The sequence below is a fragment of the Achroia grisella genome, unplaced genomic scaffold, assembly GCF_030625045.1.
Source record: "Achroia grisella isolate CSIRO2021 unplaced genomic scaffold, CSIRO_AGI_Agris_v1 utg808, whole genome shotgun sequence".
NCBI lineage: Eukaryota > Metazoa > Arthropoda > Insecta > Lepidoptera > Pyralidae > Achroia > Achroia grisella.
Genome location: NW_026713029.1, coordinates 1,695,920 through 1,716,732, shown reverse-complemented (window position 1 = coordinate 1,716,732; position 20,813 = coordinate 1,695,920). Strand labels below are relative to the sequence as shown.

The following is a 20,813-nucleotide window of genomic DNA, read 5'->3' as shown; positions in this document are numbered from 1 at the left end:
TCTATGTAGTTTGGTCAGTTTGTTGTTTTGGAGTCAGTTTTTTATGGATTATAATGGAATGACGAACTCGTCTTCGTTAACTGTTTACCAGTAAGTCAGGTCAAGGTGGAGGTGGCACGAGGTGGAGGCCGTCGAGGCAGAGGGCGAGCACAGGAAAGGATCCTGTAGGGGGATTAGGGAGAAGGGATGTTTAAGGTTCACCGCAAACTGTTGGAGAAATTCCGCCGTGAGTTGGACAGGAACAAACACTTCCGCACGAAGTGGAGGCCTTTGAGGCGGTGGGCAAGCACAGGAAAGTATACGGCAGGGGAATTAGAGAGAGAGAGAGAGAGCATGTATGAAGCCCACCGCAAACTGTTGGAGAAATCCTGTTGCGAGTTGGACAACAGCAGACATTTACTCACGAGGTGGAGGCCGTCGAAGCGGAAAGCGAGCACATGAAATAATACGGCGGGGGAATCAGAGAGAGAGAGAGTGAGAAAGAGCATGTTTAAGGCTCACCGCAAGCTATTGGAGAAATCTCGCCCCGAGTTGGACAGCAGCAGACACTTCCGCACGAGGTGGAGGCCGTCGAGGCGGAGGGCGAGCACCCCGCAGACGGCGGAGCGGTCTCGGGCGGAGCGCACCGGCACCACCTCCGTGTACGAGTCGCTGCAGCCCGACGACGACACCATGTCGCCCAGGTACAAGTATGCGTACCTGTGGATAATTTTTTTATATTAAGGCGACGTCGTGATATATTTTAACTATTAATATATTTTTGACACGTAACTTTGGATCCTTATACTTAATAATTTTTAACTAAAGCTTATATAAATATTTAGTTTTAAAGCAACTACAAGATGCAATAAGACAGATGAATCCATTATTTGTATGATTTCTTTATTTATTTAAATAAATATAATGCACGTTATACATAAGTAACAAGTACATATGGCGGGCATAGCACCTGTTACGGGACGGCAGCATAACGAGAGACTATTAATTTCTTCTTTCACTTATATGTATTTTTCACTTCGAACATCTAAACCGAACTGGTCTCTGAGCAACACACAAGTTAAACCTAGCCTGCTTTCGGCTGGAGAGGACCACAAAATCCGCTCCTCCAAAGTTGCCGGTCCCAAGCCCGGATAAATAGCGAGGGTCTTTGTATACAGTATATGTATGTATATTATAAAATAACTTACAAGTAGTGTCATATTTATATTAATATATCCTTCTTCTCTTTCAAACTATCATATTTATTTCAATCAGCTGCACCTAGTAGGTGAGTCTGCAGCACATATGTATATATATTGTATCAATAGTGTATTTATAAATAAAATGTGCCTGGGCAAGCACCAGAACTAATTATAGCCTTCTTATATATACTTACCTATATACTATTAAATTTAAATAGCTTCCTGCACCTACCTGCGCTAAGGCCTGCGCAGTTGAGCGCCGTAAGCGGGGAAGACGGGATCCTGGGAGGTTGAGTCAATCGGAGGTCGGAGCAGTTACCTCCGGGCGACAACACGCCTCCTTTGGCCCATATTTCTGGCGAAACGGTCGCCTGAGCAGCCAGCCACTGCTCGGGAAATGGTCCAGTGCTTTACCGTCACAGGAGCACGGCGAGGAGTGGGAAGGTCTCTTCGGAGAAGGTAGTCGGCCATGCTGACGGGGTAAGGCACTGTGGAAGTTCTCTAGCCGCAGTTGTCCGAACTCCCGATGTCGCGCAAAGACGCCACCTTTCTGCTCCTAGATCCACTCGAGAAGATCCTGGTGCCATTGCGGCATCCCCATTTGCGGGCTCCGAGGAGGGTGGGACATCGAGTGGACGACTTTTAAATATTCTCACAATATGGACATCATCGATGACATTGAGAAACTGCTTGAAGGAAGTACCTTGGACGAAAATGAACGCCAAGAACTTTCATCCGATGACGGAAACTGTTTGGAGATGGTTGTTGAGCCTACAGGGACGGATGACCTAGGTCTAACGCCCAAAAAGGACTCAAAGCCAAAACCAAAACGAAGGAGGTTAACAGGAGCAGCGCGGAAACGCCTAAAACTGTTAATAGCCGCCAACATCAAGGCTGATGAAGCTTTAGAACTCTGCCGGAAGCCAATGCGAGACCAGCCCTCAGAGGTAAGATCCATCAAGCGCCCACGGTCAGAGGAGGTGTCCCCAAAGGAGCATACGCACAAAGCGCCTCGCGTGGCGCAGCCGACGCCCACCGGGAAAGGTACCCAGGCAGCGGAGACTGCAAAGTCACCAGCGCCTACTGTACCTCAGACACCTAGAGTCACATACCAGGCACTTGCGACACCAGGTGGCTCTTCAAGCCCAATGGTGTTTGCACCAACAAGTGTCACTAGTAGCTCAACTAAGCGCTCTACGAATACGGCCCACCAGTTGCGAACGCCTGCACCCAAGCAGCGCGTAACGACTACAGGGACGAACGTAAACGCAAAGGAGGAAACTGCAACCTATAAGGATGCTCTCAAATCGTTCCGAGTGGGGATCCGACACACGGCCCCAATGACGGACGAAATGATGAGCATGGTGCGCTCCTCAGTTCTCCGGGAAGTTGGCAAGATCACGGAAGCTGGGAAGGGCCCTCGATTTGTAGGTTGCAGTTTCAAACCTGGTTGGCTGCTAATCACTTGCCAGAATGAGCCGACCAAAATATGGCTGGAGAGCATAACGCCCTCCCTAAAACCCTGGGCCGACGCAGAACTCTCTGTGTTGGACGAGAGAGCGATGCCCAAACCAGCCATTGGAACGGCCTTCATCCCCAGTTCGGAGACAAGGTCGGTCGATGAGGCACTCAGAATGCTGAAGTCCCAAAATGACTGCCTAAATTCCGAACTGTGGAAAATACTCAACCGTAAGGCTGAAGAGAACGGTACAGTCCTGACCGTATCTCTGGACGAGCCTTCGGTTGACTTCCTCAGAACACAGGACTATAAAGTCAACCTTGGCTTTAAAAAGGTCCTGTTGCGGGTCAAGGGGATCTCCACGCCTACACAGCAGCCTACTTCGGACGGTAATGGAAGATCTGCCACAGGAATACCCACACCATCCGAAGCGGCGAAGGGCGTAGACACCAACGCCAAACCCGCCAGAGGCAGCTTTCCCCAGCCAAAGGGGACCTCGCAGACGAGGATCCCCAGTTTTAAGACGGGACGGAAAGATCGCGGCAGGAGCGCCACAGCTTCCAATCGCAACCCAAAGGGACGCCCACGTCCCACAGGGAAGGCGAAAGGAAGCTGCTAACACGCCCACACGCAAGCAATGTATCAGAGCCAACATTGTCCAGGTCAACTTACATCATGCTATGGCAGCAACAGCGGTCATAGAAAACCTCTTCCGCAAAAACGACCTGGACCTTGCTCTGATACAAGAGCCATGGCTCAACAAAGCCACGCCTTTAGGCCTCAATGCCTCAGGTAATATTCTTTTTAATACCACTGGCACTAAACCTAGAGCATGCATTCTTTTTAATAAGAAACTAGATTTTCTGACTGTTCCAGAACTATGTACAGATGACCTAGTGACAGCCTTCGTCAATTTCCCTGGATGCACAGGGTCAAAAGTACTGGTCTGCTCTGCATACCTACCTGGACATGATGAAAACAACAAAATCATCAAAGACCCGACAACCGGCCTACAGCCTGTGGTGGAATACGCCCGTAAGCACAAGGCCGAACTCCTCGTGGGCTGCGATGCAAACGCCCATCACACAAACTGGGGAAGCTCTGACATCAACACCAGAGGTAAGTCACTTGATGATTTTATACTAACCAACTGTCTTCAAATCCTAAATACAGGGTGCACACCGACGTTCGTCACTGCCACAAGACAAGAGGTACTAGATATAACACTCGCGACCGACAAACTGGCCGAATATATCACTCATTGGCATGTCAGCAATGAGAACTCCATGTCTGATCACAAGCACATCAGATTCACAATTGAGGCTGCAACAGACTCAAACCCCATACTCTACAGAAACCCAAAGGCTACAGATTGGCCTAAATACAGAGACAGTCTTACAAGCCTAATTGCGGACCTTCCGAAGAGTATCAAATCTCCTCTAGAACTAGAACTCGCTGTGGACATACTTCTAAGTGGCATAATAAGTGCCTACCAGAACAACTGTCCCATCAAAACCAAAACCGCCAAATGTAAAACACCCTGGTGGAATAAGAGTCTAGAAAAGCTGAGGAAGAAAACTCGCAAATTATCCAACAGGGCTAAAAAGGGACCTTTCGAATGGGCCCAATATAGTAAAGCCCAAACGGAATACTACTGCGAAATTAGGAAAGCCAAAAGAGCATCATGGCATGCTTTCTGCGAGGAGATAACTCAGACTCCCCAAGGATCCAGATTACACAAAATGCTTGCCAAGGCGCCAAATAACCAAATTGGACTTATGAAAAGGCCCAATGGTACCTATACGACATCAGAGGAAGAAACTCTACAGCTGCTATCTACAACCCACTTCCCTGGCTCGGTTCATATCTCAAGAGATAAGGAGAACCCTCCAAGCTCACATCTACAAAAGCCCAACCATGAGGCGTGGAACAGAGCTGCGAGGATTTTTCGACCAAAACAAATTATATGGGCTATAAAATCTTTCAAGCCATATAAATCATCGGGAGAAGATGGAATTTTCCCAGCCCTGTTACAACAAGGGCTTGACATCCTATCTCCCTATCTGGTAAGAATATTTAGAGCCAGCTTTGCCTGGGGTTTTATACCAGAACCATTAACGAAGGTCAAAGTTACCTACGTACCGAAAACCGGTCGAAGAGACTACTCGCAGCCAAAGTCTCACAGACCTATAAGCCTAACCTCTTTCATAATAAAAACCATGGAAAAGGTTCTGGACCAACACATTAGAGCTACAATCCTCGAAAATGCTCCTCTGCACAGGAATCAACATGCCTACCGCAAGGGACATTCCACAGAGACCGCCTTGCTCGAACTCACCGACAAGGTCGAGAAGGCCTTTGAGGACAAACAAATAGCTCTATGTGCATTTCTCGATATTGAGGGTGCTTTTGATAACACGCCCATAGAGACCATCTCACAGGGACTCATCCGCAAGAAAGTGGATGAAACCACCACTCAATGGATCAAAGCAATGCTCTCAAATCGAACCATTAAAACTACTCTTCACAACAGTACGTTAGAAATCCGACCTACCAAAGGATGCCCTCAAGGAGGCGTTTTATCGCCACTGCTGTGGCTACTAACGGTAGACCAGCTCTTAGATGTTATGACCAAAAACCAATTTGAGGTACAAGGCTACGCAGACGATTTAGTAGTCATGGTCAGAGGGTTCTGTGCAACAACAATATCAGACCGCATCCAAAGAGCACTAAACATCATAGTTAAATGGTGTAAGGAAAATGAATTATCAGTAAATCCTGATAAAACAGTAATTGTTCCGTTTACAAAAAGGAAGAAACTTGACAAACTTGTCATGCCTAAAGTAAATGGAAGAATATTAGAGTGCTCCAAAGAAGTCAAGTACCTGGGCGTAACCTTCGACCAAAAACTGACATGGAACACACACATAGACAACATAACTCAAAAGGCGAAAACATCCCTAGGTATAAGCCGACGGGTAGCGGGGCCCAGATGGGGAATCAACCCCAAAATTGCCCTATGGCTTTATACAGCAGTGGTGAGACCACTTACCACCTATGCCTGCGCAATCTGGTGGAGGAAAACCCTCCAATCCACAGCTGCCACCAAGCTAAACAGCCTACAGAGAATTGCTTGTCTGATTATTACAGGAGCCATGAGCACCACGCCGGGAGCAGCTCTAGACGCATTATTGGACTTGACGCCCCTTCCTCTATTCATACAGGAAAAGGCGAAAGCCAATATGCTCAGAATAAGTTCCCAAAGGAGGATATCTTGGCATTCCCTGGCCATAAAAACTATACAAGACTCGATTATGAGTGATCCTATTCTGGGAATGCCTGAAGACAATATGGCACCAGAGTGTAACTTTGTACAATATTACAAAATCGAAATATCTGGAAGAGACGAATGGCAAAATAACCATACACCGTCTCACTCAGAGCATGACCTAGTCTGGTTTACAGACGGGTCCAAAATAGGAGATGATGTAGGATGTGGAATATGTGGTGTAAAACCCAAAATCTGCAACTATATAGGCTTAGGAAAATACGCCTCAATCTTTCAGGCAGAGACTTATGCCTTAATTAGATGTCTGGAAGTAATCCTAAGCCTCAACTACATCAATCAGAACATATACATTTATTCGGACAGTCAAGCTGCTCTACTAGCACTTAACTCGTACGAAATCCGTTCTAAACTTATTAGAAACTGTATCCTGCTACTAAATGAAGTAGGAAGCAGAAATAATATTATACTGAGATGGGTCCCCGGGCATTCAAATATTGAAGGCAATGAGAATGCCGACCATCTGGCAAAGTTAGGGGCAAAAACCGTCCAACTGGGCCCCGAACCCTTCTGTGGTGTGCCTCGTTGCCTAAAACTGGGACATCTCAAATTAATAACCAAACGAGAAGCACTGAATCACTGGCAAGAAATGCCAGGATTAATACATTCAAAAGACCTTATATCGGGCTTCTCGACCAAATACTCCAATAGATTACTACAATTGAGTAAAAACAACATATGCATGATGACTAGGGCCCTCACAGGACACTGCAAATTGAACAAGCATATGGCTAAGCTAGGCCTATGCACGACAAGTATCTGCAGATTCTGCCAAACTGAAGAGGAAACGCCGCTTCACATCCTATGTGGTTGTAGCCCACTCATGCATAAACGAAATATCTCCTTTGGAAAGTTTACACTCTTTCCCGAGGAGATAAAAACGATCGCTCCTAAGAATATCCTTCAATTCTTGTCCCTGACGGGTCTAGGTAGCGAACTCTGAAAAGGGCGAGCACAATAGATCTATGTAGGTCGCAGTGCTACAGGTGCTACACATCTGACAATAGCCCAAACAACCCAATAAAAAAAAAAAAAAAACACACAAGTTTCTTGCTTATTCTTCTTGTGATGAATCTGCATTCCGAATAAGCGGTAGAATAAAAAAACTTGACTATTCAAAAGTGCTTATATTAAGTTTATTTGAATAAAGATTATTTCTATTTCTATTATTGTGCACACAATATGGTGGTTCTTTTTAAAGTCAGTAGGTAGGTTGGGACTGTTATGGTCAAATCAGAACTTATATCTTGTACTCAATAATAAACATTATTATATCAAACTTCTGGACCATATATTGCATGTCATATATGATTAGATATAATCTTTACTATTTATATATTTACTTTACAGTTTATAAGCATAAATAATATTTATCATAAAAAATATATTGTGGTGGTTATCTCACTCAAACCAGATGGCGTTGTAGTCGCTGAAATCTGCTTTAGCGGGGCACGCTGGCGAATGGTTCCCGTTTTATTAGGCATGATGATGGAATGGTGCACCTGACTATTTATGCTAACGATTTATGCTGGCGAGGCACCAGTGGAGGATGACAAGATGAACATGAGGTCAGGTCAGAGACAAATTAATTAGGAATTTATCACGGGGGGAACCGCGAGGAGCTCAACCTGACATGGTACATTGCTAGCAATGGAGTCACCAGTCCTCATTACTAACATTCCCTCCCGCTCCCCTCCCCCTCCCCCCGGTTGCCGTTGGCGGTAACACACCTAATGGCATTTTCTACCAGTCAACCATGAGTTGTGCAGAGATAAGTTGCTGGCGATGCAAAAAAGGTTATAAAATTGTACATACACATACATCTACATAATATACAATGTAGTAGTAGATACATATATATGTAGAACTAGATGGCGCTATGAGTATTGTTATTTTAATTTTGGTTTTAGTTATTTTTATTATACAGCTACATACCCAATATCTTCGCAGCTATCCAAACCTAGCGGGTCTTCTGGGGGCTCGCTGATCACTGCGAACACGATGCAATCTCTGGGATCGTGTCTGCGTCTGTTTCCGGACCTACATCTGGCCATATACCCCAACAAAGGTAGATCGCAGTCGCTCAACTGAAATGCTATCAAGCAAAAAAATTATTATTCATTACCTGTGCCCGAGATTTCATCGACGTTAAATTTCAATCTATACATATAAATAAAATTGGAGTGTCTGTTTGTAATATTGAAATAACAGTTATTTACTACAAGAATATAAATACGGTACATACACCACAATAACACTTTTTACAATTTTTGTCTGTCTGTCAGACTGTATGTTCCGGCTAATCTCTGAAATGGCTGGATCGATTTTGACGGGACATATTTGGCAGGTAGGTAATAAGGAGTAACTTAGGCTACTTTTGTTTTAGAAAAATAAAGTTAAATTCCACGCGTTCGCAGTCGCGTGTAGAGCTAGTAAAAAATATAACCTATGTGTTATTCTGATGCATAAACTATATTACTGTACAGTTTCAGCAAAATCAGTTCATTAGTTTTTGCGTGAAAGAGTAACAGAGAGAGGGCGTCGATATTCGCAACACAATTCTATACTTCTGTGAATATCATCGTTTCTTCAGTAAATTAGTACACATGTTTTTTGTATTAAGTAAATAAATAAATAAAAAAAAATATATATATATTTAGATTAAGTTTAAGATAAAAATATCTTTATTCTTTACTCATGTAGGTCTATTCAGACTCTTATATGTTACATCTACCATCAGTTGCTTACGAGCTAAGAAAAACTGTCTCTTCAAATGAGCTAGGATCTCCATGCCTACCTTACATCACATATATTGTCTATGAAACTCGAATGGCAAATAATCTGACTGCAAATGTAAGCACAATAAGTAATCACCGTAATGTAAGAAGCACTAATAATGATGACGACTTAGGCTTTGAGTGGGTGGGTGTCCCGCTCTTCTCGGTAAGTCATGCACTATTAGTGTGACCAATGAAATCACTATGAAATGACTTGTTTGATTGACTGATTGGATACTTACCTGCACCATTCTAAACGCAGCTCAAAATTCAAATTTAATGTGTAATGTGAAATAAAAGAGTTCGAGAGAGAGGTTTAGCGCCGAACTACATATCTTCCTCGACTCCGTGTGGTTAGAGTTCATTTTGAAGCCGGGTACCGCAAGGGAAACCCCAAGTAGCTCCCGTGACTTGTGACACGGGTGTAGGTTTAAAAGGCCCTTTTAGAATGCATTAACACTCACCTTCACTACTTGCAGCTTCCCCTCAGGCACAACTAAGACCGGGATAAACCCATTTCTAATACGGAATTTCATTACGTTGTGCCATATATTACTAGCTGTACCCGAGACTTCGTTCGCGTGGTTATCAAAATCTTTTAATTTTCCCCGTTTTTGCAATATTTTTCTTAGCTTAAAGCCTTTCTCGACAAATGGCCTATCCAACATAAAAATAATTTTTAAATTCGAACCAGTAGTTCCTGAGATTGACGCGTTCAAACAAATAAACTCTTCAGCTTTATAATATTAGTATAGATTATAAGAAATGGCTCGAAATAACTAACACAGACATATATAGAAATGAAAGACTAACATTTTATAAAGTAGAATACACACTTATCCACGTAGCACTTCGCTTTGGGGAAGCTCACGGACGTTTCCAGTTGAGCACCCCTGCGGCCCAGGAATCTGTACGCGACGTACAAACGCCGTTCGTTCTTATTACAAGACACTAAGATGTAAGTAAATGAAATACTAACATTTTATAAAGTAGAATACACACTTATCCACGTAGCACTTCGCTTTGGGGAAGCTCACGGACGTTTCCAGTTGAGCACCCCTGCGGCCCAGGAATCTGTACGCGACGTACAAACGCCGTTCGTTCTTATTACAAGACACTAAGATGTAAGTAAATGAAATACTAACATTTTCTAAAGTTGAATACACACTTATCCACGTATCTCTTCGGTTTGGGCTAGCTAACGGGCGATTCTAACTCAGCTCCGCTGCGGCCCAGGAAACTGTACGAGACGTACAAACACTGCACGTTCTTATTACAAGAGACTAAGTAAATGAAATACTAACATTTTCTAAAGTTGAATACACACTTATCCACGTATCTCTTCGGTTTGGGCTAGCTAACGGGCGTTTCTAACTCAGCTCCGCTGCGGCCCAGGAAACTGTACGCGACGTCCAAACACTGCACGTTCTTATAACAAGAGACTAAGTAAATGAAATACTAACATTTTCTAAAGTTGAATACACACTTATCCACGTATCTCTTCGGTTTGGGCTAGCTAACGGGCGTTTCTAACTCAGCTCCGCTGCGGCCCAGGAAACTGTACGAGACGTACAAACACTGCACGTTCTTATTACAAGAGACTAAGTAAATGAAATACTAACATTTTCTAAAGTTGAATACACACTTATCCACGTATCTCTTCGGTTTGGGCTAGCTAACGGGCGTTTCTAACTCAGCTCCGCTGCGGCCCAGGAAACTGTACGCGACGTCCAAACACTGCACGTTCTTATAACAAGAGACTAAGTAAATGAAATACTAACATTTTCTAAAGTTGAAGACACACTTATCCACATAATTATTTGGTTTCGGCAAGCTCACGGGCGTTTCCAGGTCGGCACCACTGCGGCCCAGGAAACTGTACGCGACGTACAAACGCTGCACGTTGTTATTGGTCGTAGCTTCGCATTCCTCATTGAGAGCCAACCAGAGGACTGTTATGTCAATACCCTGTCCACGGCCGTCTTCAGATCTTAGTGTGTCACTGTCCTTGAGGCAAATAGAGTTTTTATATAATTTTTGTTTGATGTTTTGTCGGCCTTGGTGAACTTGTGACCACCGGAAGTAGAGCGGTTTAACACACTTCTTTACTTCCGATAGTCGCGGGTTAGATTCCTCGCACCGTCCATATGTATTGATGAGATTTGTTTGTATCGGTTTGAGTGTTTTATTTATATGTTATGTATGTATTTACAAAGATAAAATATCTAAGTACAGGGTGGCCCAGAGGTCACTTTACATTTTGAATATTAAATAACTTTTTTTCTATTAATATATTTCTTTTGATCTTTTCAGAATTAAAAAATATAATCCCTGGAAATTTTTATCATGGATAAGTTTACAACAGAACAACGAGTGAAGATAATTGTATTTTACTTTGAAAATGGATGGTCAATTGTTGCAACGCAAAGATCGTATATGCGCCATTTTAATGTTCGACATCCCCCTAGTAGGCCTGCAATAAGGAACTTAGTGAAGCGTTTTCAACAGCATGGCTCTGTAAGTGATAGGACTAGAAGTGGACGAGGTCTTTGTGTATATGTGTATAAATTGTATAAAATAAAAATAAGAAATAGAGCTTGTCTTACGAGTACAAGACAATCTCTATTTCTTATTTTTATTTTATTAAATTTTTTTATGAAATAACGTTTCTGTACATACCTTTTCTGGTATGGCGAGGCCAAATTCCGAGTACTCCGGAAGTATGGTCACAGACTTCTTCGTTGTCTCTGACACCTTACGTGTGCCTGTATCATAGAGTAATATATGATTTTTTTTTTTTTTATTTATTTATAAGTATTACATATACACAATTTGTTTTTACAATTATCGCCAAACTGCTTTGCAGTTTGTTGGCGAATAAGGACACTCATTTTTACTTATATCTAATTTACAATTTAACTATAATATAGAACTTATACTAATGCACTTTTTCGAGTAACCATCTTTTCAATTTAAATTTAAATATTTCTTTACTTGAACAATCGTTTTCATTATAAATTTTATTAAATATTCGTGGAGTAATGTACCTTCTTGTTCTCTCACCATAATAGTTGCATACCACCGGTTCAATATACTTATTTATAGTTGTATGTCTCATACTATACTCAGTTGTTTTTTTAACCTTATACTTATTGCATTGGTATTGTTCTAATGCCAATAGTAAAGTAACTTTTTCATGTATAGGGAGAATATTACATTTTGTGAATAACAAATTGTAGTTTCCTTTACATTTCTTTTTAAATTCCGTATCTACTAAGTGTTTCAAAAAACGTATTTGTATGTTATACAATTTATCAAGATAGGTACGAAAGGTACAACCATACGCCGCCAGACCATAACTTAATACCGCGTCTGCCAATGCCCAATAAAAGGAAAACAATATCGACCTACTAACTACATATTTAAGCTGGATGAACTTACACAAAACATATCTTAATTTATTACATATATTGTTTATATGTATTTTCCAGCTAAAACTACAGTCTATTGTGATCCCTAAATATTTATATTCATTCACCATCTCGATATGTTCACAATTACATTGTATTTTACTATTGTGAAGACATTGATACGAGTGGCCGACTATTCTAATTGACTTGTTAATATCTTTCATATATGGAGAATGTACAAGCATACATTTAGTTTTAGATACATTCAATAATATACCATTGTCATGGGACCACATCAAAATGTTTTCCAGGTCGGACTGTATACATTTTTCAATACTTTCGATATCTCTATCTGCATATATCAAACACGTATCGTCTGCGTACATATATGTCGTACAATAATTTATTACGTTAATCATACTATTTACGTGCATGGTATAACCAACAGGCCCGTATACCGAACCAGTAGGCACACCACTTTTCATATAAAATTCCTGACCGGCTGTAGCATTAATTACAGTGAACAGTTTTCTGTTATCTAAATAATTTCGGAACCATTCGTTTACTGGACCACGGATTCCACATTCTCTCATTGCCTCCAGTAGCTGTCCGTGGTCCAGGGTATCAAATGCCTTTTTGAAATCTATAAAGAGGACTCCTACATATTTCCTATTATCTAGGTGACTATTTATTTGATCACTAAATTTGCCAATAGCTGTAGCTGTACTATATGATTTTCTAAACCCATGCTGTGTATCTGTTAATATATTATTACCTTCTAAAAAATCACTAATCCTTGTCACAAATATTTTTTCTACTATTTTATTTATAGACGACAAAATTGCAATAGGTCTATAATTATTATATTCTGCATGACTTCCTTGCTTAAATAATGGACGTATAATGGATTTTTTCAGTAAATCTGGGTACATGCCTGTCTGTAAACTTACATTTATAAATTTGGCCAGAACTGGACTAATTAATTTTTTAATATACTTTAAATCTATTACTCTAATTCCATCTGCTCCTGGAGACTTTCTAGAATTTAATTTACTTATAATTTTTTCAATATCGACTGATGTAACTTTCTGAAAGTAAAAGCTCCAATTAGCGCCTTTCTTCTTTCGTCTTGGTGATAATTACGAATTTAGTTAGTTTAACACCTTTTAATACGTATTTATTTTTAACTAGCTGTACCCGCGTCTTCGTCCGAGTGGAATTTAAGTTTATTTTTCTAGAATAAAAGTATGCTAAGTTACTCCTCATTACAATAGGTACCTGCCAATAAAAGTCCCGTTAAAATCGGTCCAGCTATTTATATATATATATGGAATTTACCTTAATTTTTCTAAAATAAAAGTAGCCTAAGTTGCTTTTTATTATATCAGCTACCTGCCAAAAAAGTCCCGTCAAAATCGATTCAGCCATTTCAGAGATTAGCCGGAACAAACAGAAAAGACACACAAAAATTGTAAAAAGTGTTATTTTGGTATATGTACCGTATTTATGCATGTAGTAAAAACGGTTATTTCAATATTACAAACAAACACCTCAATTTTATTTATATGTATAGATAATCCAAATCCTACACTAATATTACAAACGTAAAAGTTTGTGAATACGAATGGATGTTTGTTACTCTTTCAAGCCAAAACTACTGAACGGATTTTGATGAAACTTTACAATAATATAGCTTATACATCAGAATAACATATAGGCTATACATTTCATGCGGGTGAAAAAATAAATACTAAAAAACACATCAGTTACGTTTAAAACACCATGAGTGTTTTTACTGAGGAAGCAGTAAGGAGTACCAGGCACACATAACAACCCTAGCTCTTAAAAACCAAATGCCTTATACAGAACTAGCTACTCGCCCCGGCTTCGCATGGGCATACATGTATTATATATAGAAACCTTCCTCTAGAATCACTCTATATTAAACAAAACCGCTTCAAAATCCGTTGCGTAGTTTTAAATATTTAAGTATATATAGGGACGGACAGACAGCGACAGTGACTTTGTTTTATACAATGTAATGATGAACATCTTTACCTAATTCCGGTGGCTCCTCGATTTGAATGGCAGGCAATTGTGACACCGGGACGCTCTTGTGGGATGATTTAGCTGTTTGTAATATGGGTATAATTGAGTTTGTATACATAAAAAAATACATTTTTACATGCATTCCACAAAGAGATTCATGTAAGAATTATTTCAGAGTTATAAATTTTAATAGTGTTGTAATTTGATGAAAAACTAAATTCAGATAGAGACTAACGAAGAAAGATTCATCCGTGATAGTACTAGGAGAAAAGATCTGCAATCCCAAACACGAGTAGTCCCTAAATTCACAATAGTTACACGCAGTACGATATATGAATCTGTAAAATTATTTAATAATTTACGACAAGGTCCGTTATTCCCTATACTTTAAAAATTAGGTACTAACCACCGCTAGACGACCTCGGTGGTCTAGTGGTGAGCACACCGCTTTACGACCGACGGTCGCGGGTTCTATTCCTCGCACGGCACAAACATTTGTATTCATGAGTATGATTGTTTGTATCGGCCTTTTCTATGTATAATATGTATGTTTTTAAAAAAAAATCTATGTATATGTATCAGTTATCTAGTACTCATAACACAAGCTAATTCTAACTTAACTTGGGTCTAGATGGCGCAGTGTGAACTGTCCTGAGAAAAAAAATAACTGATAGAAATATATACACATATTTATTTGGAAATTAATAATTAATATATATTGAAAACACCTAGACCGATACAAACAATCATAGTCATGAATACAGGAATCGAACCCACGACTATCGAAACTATGGAGGTGTGCTAAACCGCTAGATCACCGAGGTAAATTCAAATTGATAGTGGTGGGGTAATTAATCACCGTTACTTTTGAAATGTCACGGTAGGTGTTAAGTTCTTATAGCGTTTGATATTAAACTAATCCGACCCAGACATGAACCCGGTACCCCGTCAAAACAGTGCACAAAATACTTACAGTATCTTTTCGCTACTTCCTTTTTCAGAAGCGCTTGCGTGAAGTCATTTTGTTTATCATTCGCATGTGTTTTCTGAAAGGAATATTAAACTATAATATATATAAATAAAATTAGAGTGTCTGTTTGTAATACTGTAATAACCGTTGTTTACTACATGTATATGAATATAAATACGGTACATACACCAAAATATTTTTTTTTAGAATTTTTGTCTGTCTTTTTGTTCCGGCTAATCTCTGAAATGGCTGGACCGATTTTGACGGGACTTTTTTTGGCAGGTAGCTGATATAATAAGGAGTAACTTAGGCTACTTTTATTTTAGAAAAATAAAGTTAAATTCCACGCGGACGAAGTCGCGGGAGCAGCTTGTTAAATATATAAATCAATGTTTTTTTATGTAACTTGTATGAGATCCAACCTAACCAGCATGGGGGAAGTTAGTATTGTGGTTTATAACCTCATAGCTAGCAATGTACCATGTCAGGTTAACCACGCAGTCACCCCTGGAAACCATCCTGATAAATGCTTGGTGAAGTTATCACGATGGGCTAACTGACTTGACCACATGTTCATCCTATCGTGCTCCACTGGTGCCCCACCAGCTTAAACAGTTAGCGTAGGCGGGTGTACACCATTATCATAGATTAAAAAAAAACTATGGTAAACCAATGAGATTATTATTATTAATATATACAAAAACAGACTATACTATAAACGAAATATCTCCTTTGGAAAGTATACAATATATCCTGAAGAGATAAAATCCATCGCTCCTAAGAATATCCTTCAATTCTTGTCTCTGACAGGTCTAGGTAGCGAACTTTGAAAAGGGCGAGCACAATAGATCTATGTAGGTCGTAGAGCACTGTGCAAGTACAGTAACTGTAGCACTGCGACCTGTAGCAACAGGTCTTGGCAGCCCCGGATCTTCATTTGTTTCGAGGCGGGGCAAAAAATTTAAAATGCTGTCCCCCTCAGATACAGATAGCAGTACTACAGGTCTTAGCATCTGAGAACAGCTCAAACCTCCCAATAATAAAATACTATAAACTGACCCGGATACTAACGCGTTGTGACTTCTGACCGCGACGTTGCGTTAGCAGGTTCTTCTACGAAAGCAAAATAATTTGTACTTGAGGAAAATGCCTTTAAATAAAGTAGGTTATTGTATCCAGTATGGTGAATATATGGAACGCTAAGTTTGTCTATTGTCTAAGATAAATATACATTTTTTTTATAAACGAGCATGCGGCTCACCTGATGTTAAGTGATTACCGCCGCCCATGATCACCCGTAACACCAGGTGAATTGCAAGTACGTTGTCGGCCTTTTAAAAAGGAATAAGCTCTTTTCTTGAAGGTTTCAATATCGTATCGGTTCGGAAATACCATTGCTGGAAGGTGATACATACCCGTATGTTCTAAAATAAAACTTACCCACGAACCTATACTTGAATGAGCTTGTAATATTTCCTGTGAACATGACATATAACATAGGTCAATGAAAAAAAATGTTGAAAGTATGTTTATATTTTTGTAGAAATAGAAATAGAAATTATCTGTATTCAAATAAACTTAATATAAGCACTTTTGAATAGTCAAGTTTTTTTATTCTACCGCTTATTCGGAATGCAGATTCATCACAAGAAGAATAAACAAGAAACTTGTGTGTCGCTCTCTAGAATACTAAGCTACCGAGTTTAACTATGACTATTCGAAAGTGCTTAAATTAAGTTTATTTGAATAAATGATTTTCTATTCTATTCTAGCACAGGTGTGCATGTATTGAATCAATTTATATATTGTTAAAAACTGCATTAAATTTCCTTGCATAGATTAAAAGAGACAGACAGATAGCGGAAGCGACTTCCTTTTATATTTCACCCTGACATGGTGCATTGCTAACAATGGCGTTAATATACATTATTATCAACTTTTTTATGATTTTATTCTAATGATAAAAATAATTACAAAGCTCACTTTATGCGGCATAGAACTTGATTGGTTTCGCCATTGATTGGTAGATGGCAGCTCGTTCCACTGCTTCTTCTACAATATGTAAATAAATAATTAAATTAGTATTGATTGTAATACTAGCTGTGACTGCGGTTTCAACCGCATGAAATTTATAGCCTACTAGCTGTTCCCGCGACTTCGTCCGCGTGGAATATAACTTTATTTTTCAAAAATAAAAGTAGCCTAAGTTACTCCTTATTACATCAGCTACCTGCCAAAAAAGGTCCCGACAAAATCTGTCCAGCCACTTCAGAGATTAACCGGAACAAACAGACCGACAGACAGACAGACAAAAATGGTCAAAAATGTTATTTTGTTACACGTACCGTTTTTATATTCATATGCATGTAGTAAGTAACGGTTATTTCAATATTACAAACAGACACTCCAATTCTATTTATATGTTATTCTGGTGTATAAGCTATGTTACTGTAAAGTTTCATCAAAATTCGTTCTGTAGTTTATGCGTGAGAGAGTAACAAATAGGTACATATATACTTGAATACTAGGACGCAATTTATGGAGTGTAATTTGTAAAATAATTAAAAATCAAGGTCCACTGCATATCACCATTATTCAATCGAAACAACCTACATACAAAGCAAACTGCTCAGTAGCTAAAATATACAGTACAAAATTGGTTAGAACGTGAAGCAGGCTTGGTATTAATACCTCTATATGAGGATTCAAATCCGCAAGAGCTGGTGAAGGGTAGTCACCATTCTGGGTTCTTGACGTGACAGCTTCTTTGCTTGTTATCAATTGCCCAATAGACATACGCTGTAAATATATACATTACAATATTAGATATGTATGATGCCATTGTGTTATAAAAACTGTTTTATATCCCATTTAAAAATGAGCCCTATAGTATATATATATATAGTGCGAGATTCTTCTTTCCGTAACACAGTTATCTAATTAGCACGGGAGGTAATGCTTTTTAACTGTATACCCTCAAAAATATTTGTTTTATATTAGTTTATACAATGTTTTTTTTTAAATAAATATTACTATTATTATTATTAACTTCCCAATATCCACTGTCATATCACTGTTATTCAATCGAAACAACCTACAAAGCAAACTGCTTGGTAGCTAAAATATATACGGTACAAAATTTGGTATGAATGAATGAATGAATGAAACTCTTTATTGTTCCTCTCACAGAAAATACATTTACATATACAATTATGTATAAAATGATAAAAAAAATATATAATACAATAAACAAGACAAAGAGGTAACAATGGGCGGCCTTATCGCTAAAAAGTGATCTCTTCCAGGCAACCTTAACCTTGGTATATATATACATTAGAATGTTAGATATGTATGCAGACATTTTAAGGACGATCTAGTAAAAAAGCAAATAAATTTTGTCACCAACCTGCAGCCTGCCATCTACAAGTTGGGATTTCAACATGGTGAGTTGTTGTTCACACTTTACACTAATATTATAGTTTAGTTTATACATTAGAATAACATATAACAGTTAGTAATGTTATTAAAAATAACTCTCGCGCTTTCAGACCAATAATACTGAACCGATTTAAATGAAATTTAGTACACAGATAGTCAAGACCCTGAGAAAGGATATAGTCTATAGGCTATAATATAATATAATATGTCAAGACAATTCACACAACGCCATCTAGTCCCAAGCTAAGCAGAGCTTGTATTATGGGTGCTAAACAACTGATATAAATACATGGATATTTTCTTTTTTTTAATATAACATTACACATAACATAACACACACAACAACAACACCCAGATCGATACAAACAATCATACTCATGAATATATGTTTGTACCGTGCGAGAAATCGAACCCGCGACCATCGGATAGTAAATCGGTATGCTATACGACTAGACCACCGAGGTTGTTAATCATAATTTTAATATTGCATATATATCTCTATTTAAAAAATAAACCTGGTCCTCACCTCGATCCCTACGTGGGTTTCCTTCTGCCTCTTGCCCATGTGTATATCCAAGTCCTGGGACAGTCGCTCCTCGTTTGACTGCTCATCCTCTACAACCTGCTTCATGATGCCAGCTGTGCTGGTGCCGAGCTGGTTGAAGAAACTCGACTTGGAGGACGACATTAATGGAGATGGCTGCACAAATAGTTAATAGTTTTCACGGGTGCGGTAGTGTAACGGTTTACTTTTCGATGGTCGCAGGTCGCAGGTTCGTTTATTAACAGCACGGTGTAAATATTTGTATTCGTGGGTATGATTGTTTGTATTGTTGTTGGTGTTTTTATGTATATTTTACTAGCTCTCCAGCTTTGCACGGGTGTACCATGTATCATTATATATATAAACCTCTTGAATCACTCTATCTATTAAAAAAACCGCTTCAAAATCCGTTGCGTAGTTTTAAAGATTTAAGCATACATAGGGACGGACAGACAGCGACAGCGACTTTGTTTTATACCATGTAATGATGTATGTATTTACAAAAAAAACATGTATTTAACTATTATATATCAGTTGTTTAGTACCTATAATACGAGTTCTGGTTAGCTTGGGACTAGATGGCGCTGTGTAGATTGTCCTGAGATATTATAATTATTTATAATACACAAACACAATATCAACCATTGTGTTTTACAAGAAAAGAGAAATAATATAAGTTGTCTAGTACCCATAACACAAGCTTTACTTACCGTGGGACTAGATGGCGCTGTGTTATTTGTTTAAATTTGTGTTCTTTTAATCAAACTTCTTCAGGTTTATTTATTATTATTTATAACATATAAAAAATATATCCGAAATTCCTTTTTTTTATAGCATAGCGGACAAAGCTTGGAGTTCACCTGATGGTGAGTGATTACCGACCATGAGTACCAGCAACACGAGGGGATTTCCAAGAGCGTTGCCGCCTTTTAAGAAGAAATAACCCCCTTTCTCGAAGGTTTCAATATCCTATCGGTACAAAACCATTGTTGAAAGATGATTTCCCAATATGGTTGTAAGTGGTAAGGTTATAATGGTGTTACCCTTGCAATGGCGCGATTGATGGCCTGCAGTGCGTGGGGTGGTGCCCGTAGTAGGCACCACAGGTCCAGAACTCCGACCTCGTCTCCGGCCACCAGTTGCTCCTCCGCTCGGGACCCTCGCAGCAGCCCCGGGCCTGCCACCTACCGTCCGGATTAACATCATCACCACAGGGGAAAGGGGATTGTCGTAATGTGGACTAAAATTCCCACCGTTAGAAATGTCTGTTTTTTTAATTGTGATAAAGCCTCGTATATGAATGTTCAGGCTTGCTACCACATATTTATATCTACACGACATTTTTTATTAATTTATGGGATAGAAACAATATCAGAATGATTTTCACGGGGGACCGCGTGGAGGTCAAGGACCGGCTGGAAAACACCGTGGTAAATTCCTGGTTAATTCATAATGGGCTATGATCTGACCTCATGACATCATACTCCACTGTTGCCTCGGCAGCGTATACCGCAAAATGGGGGGGGGGGGGGGTGGAATTGTTAGTAGTGGAGTATAGTAGGGGCCCCCTAGTAATGTGGACTAATAACCCCCCTGCTAGCAATATACCATGTCATATTGACCTCCACGCAGTTCCCCT

General features: G+C 39.6%; 1 protein-coding gene across 1 annotated transcript; it reads right to left on the bottom strand.

The window, feature by feature from the left end:
• Positions 1 to 497: 497 nt before the first annotated feature.
• On the bottom strand, positions 498 to 14,297 carry LOC131851832 (uncharacterized). The gene is made up of 5 exons (XM_059202396.1): positions 14,232 to 14,297; positions 11,443 to 11,528; positions 10,545 to 10,770; positions 7,922 to 8,081; positions 498 to 699 (listed from the first exon to the last, which is right to left on the bottom strand). Exons 4-5 carry the CDS (start codon positions 8,038 to 8,040, stop codon positions 498 to 500), a joined length of 321 nt encoding a protein of 106 aa, XP_059058379.1. The 5' UTR covers positions 8,041 to 8,081; positions 10,545 to 10,770; positions 11,443 to 11,528; positions 14,232 to 14,297.
• Positions 14,298 to 20,813: the final 6,516 nt, after the last annotated feature.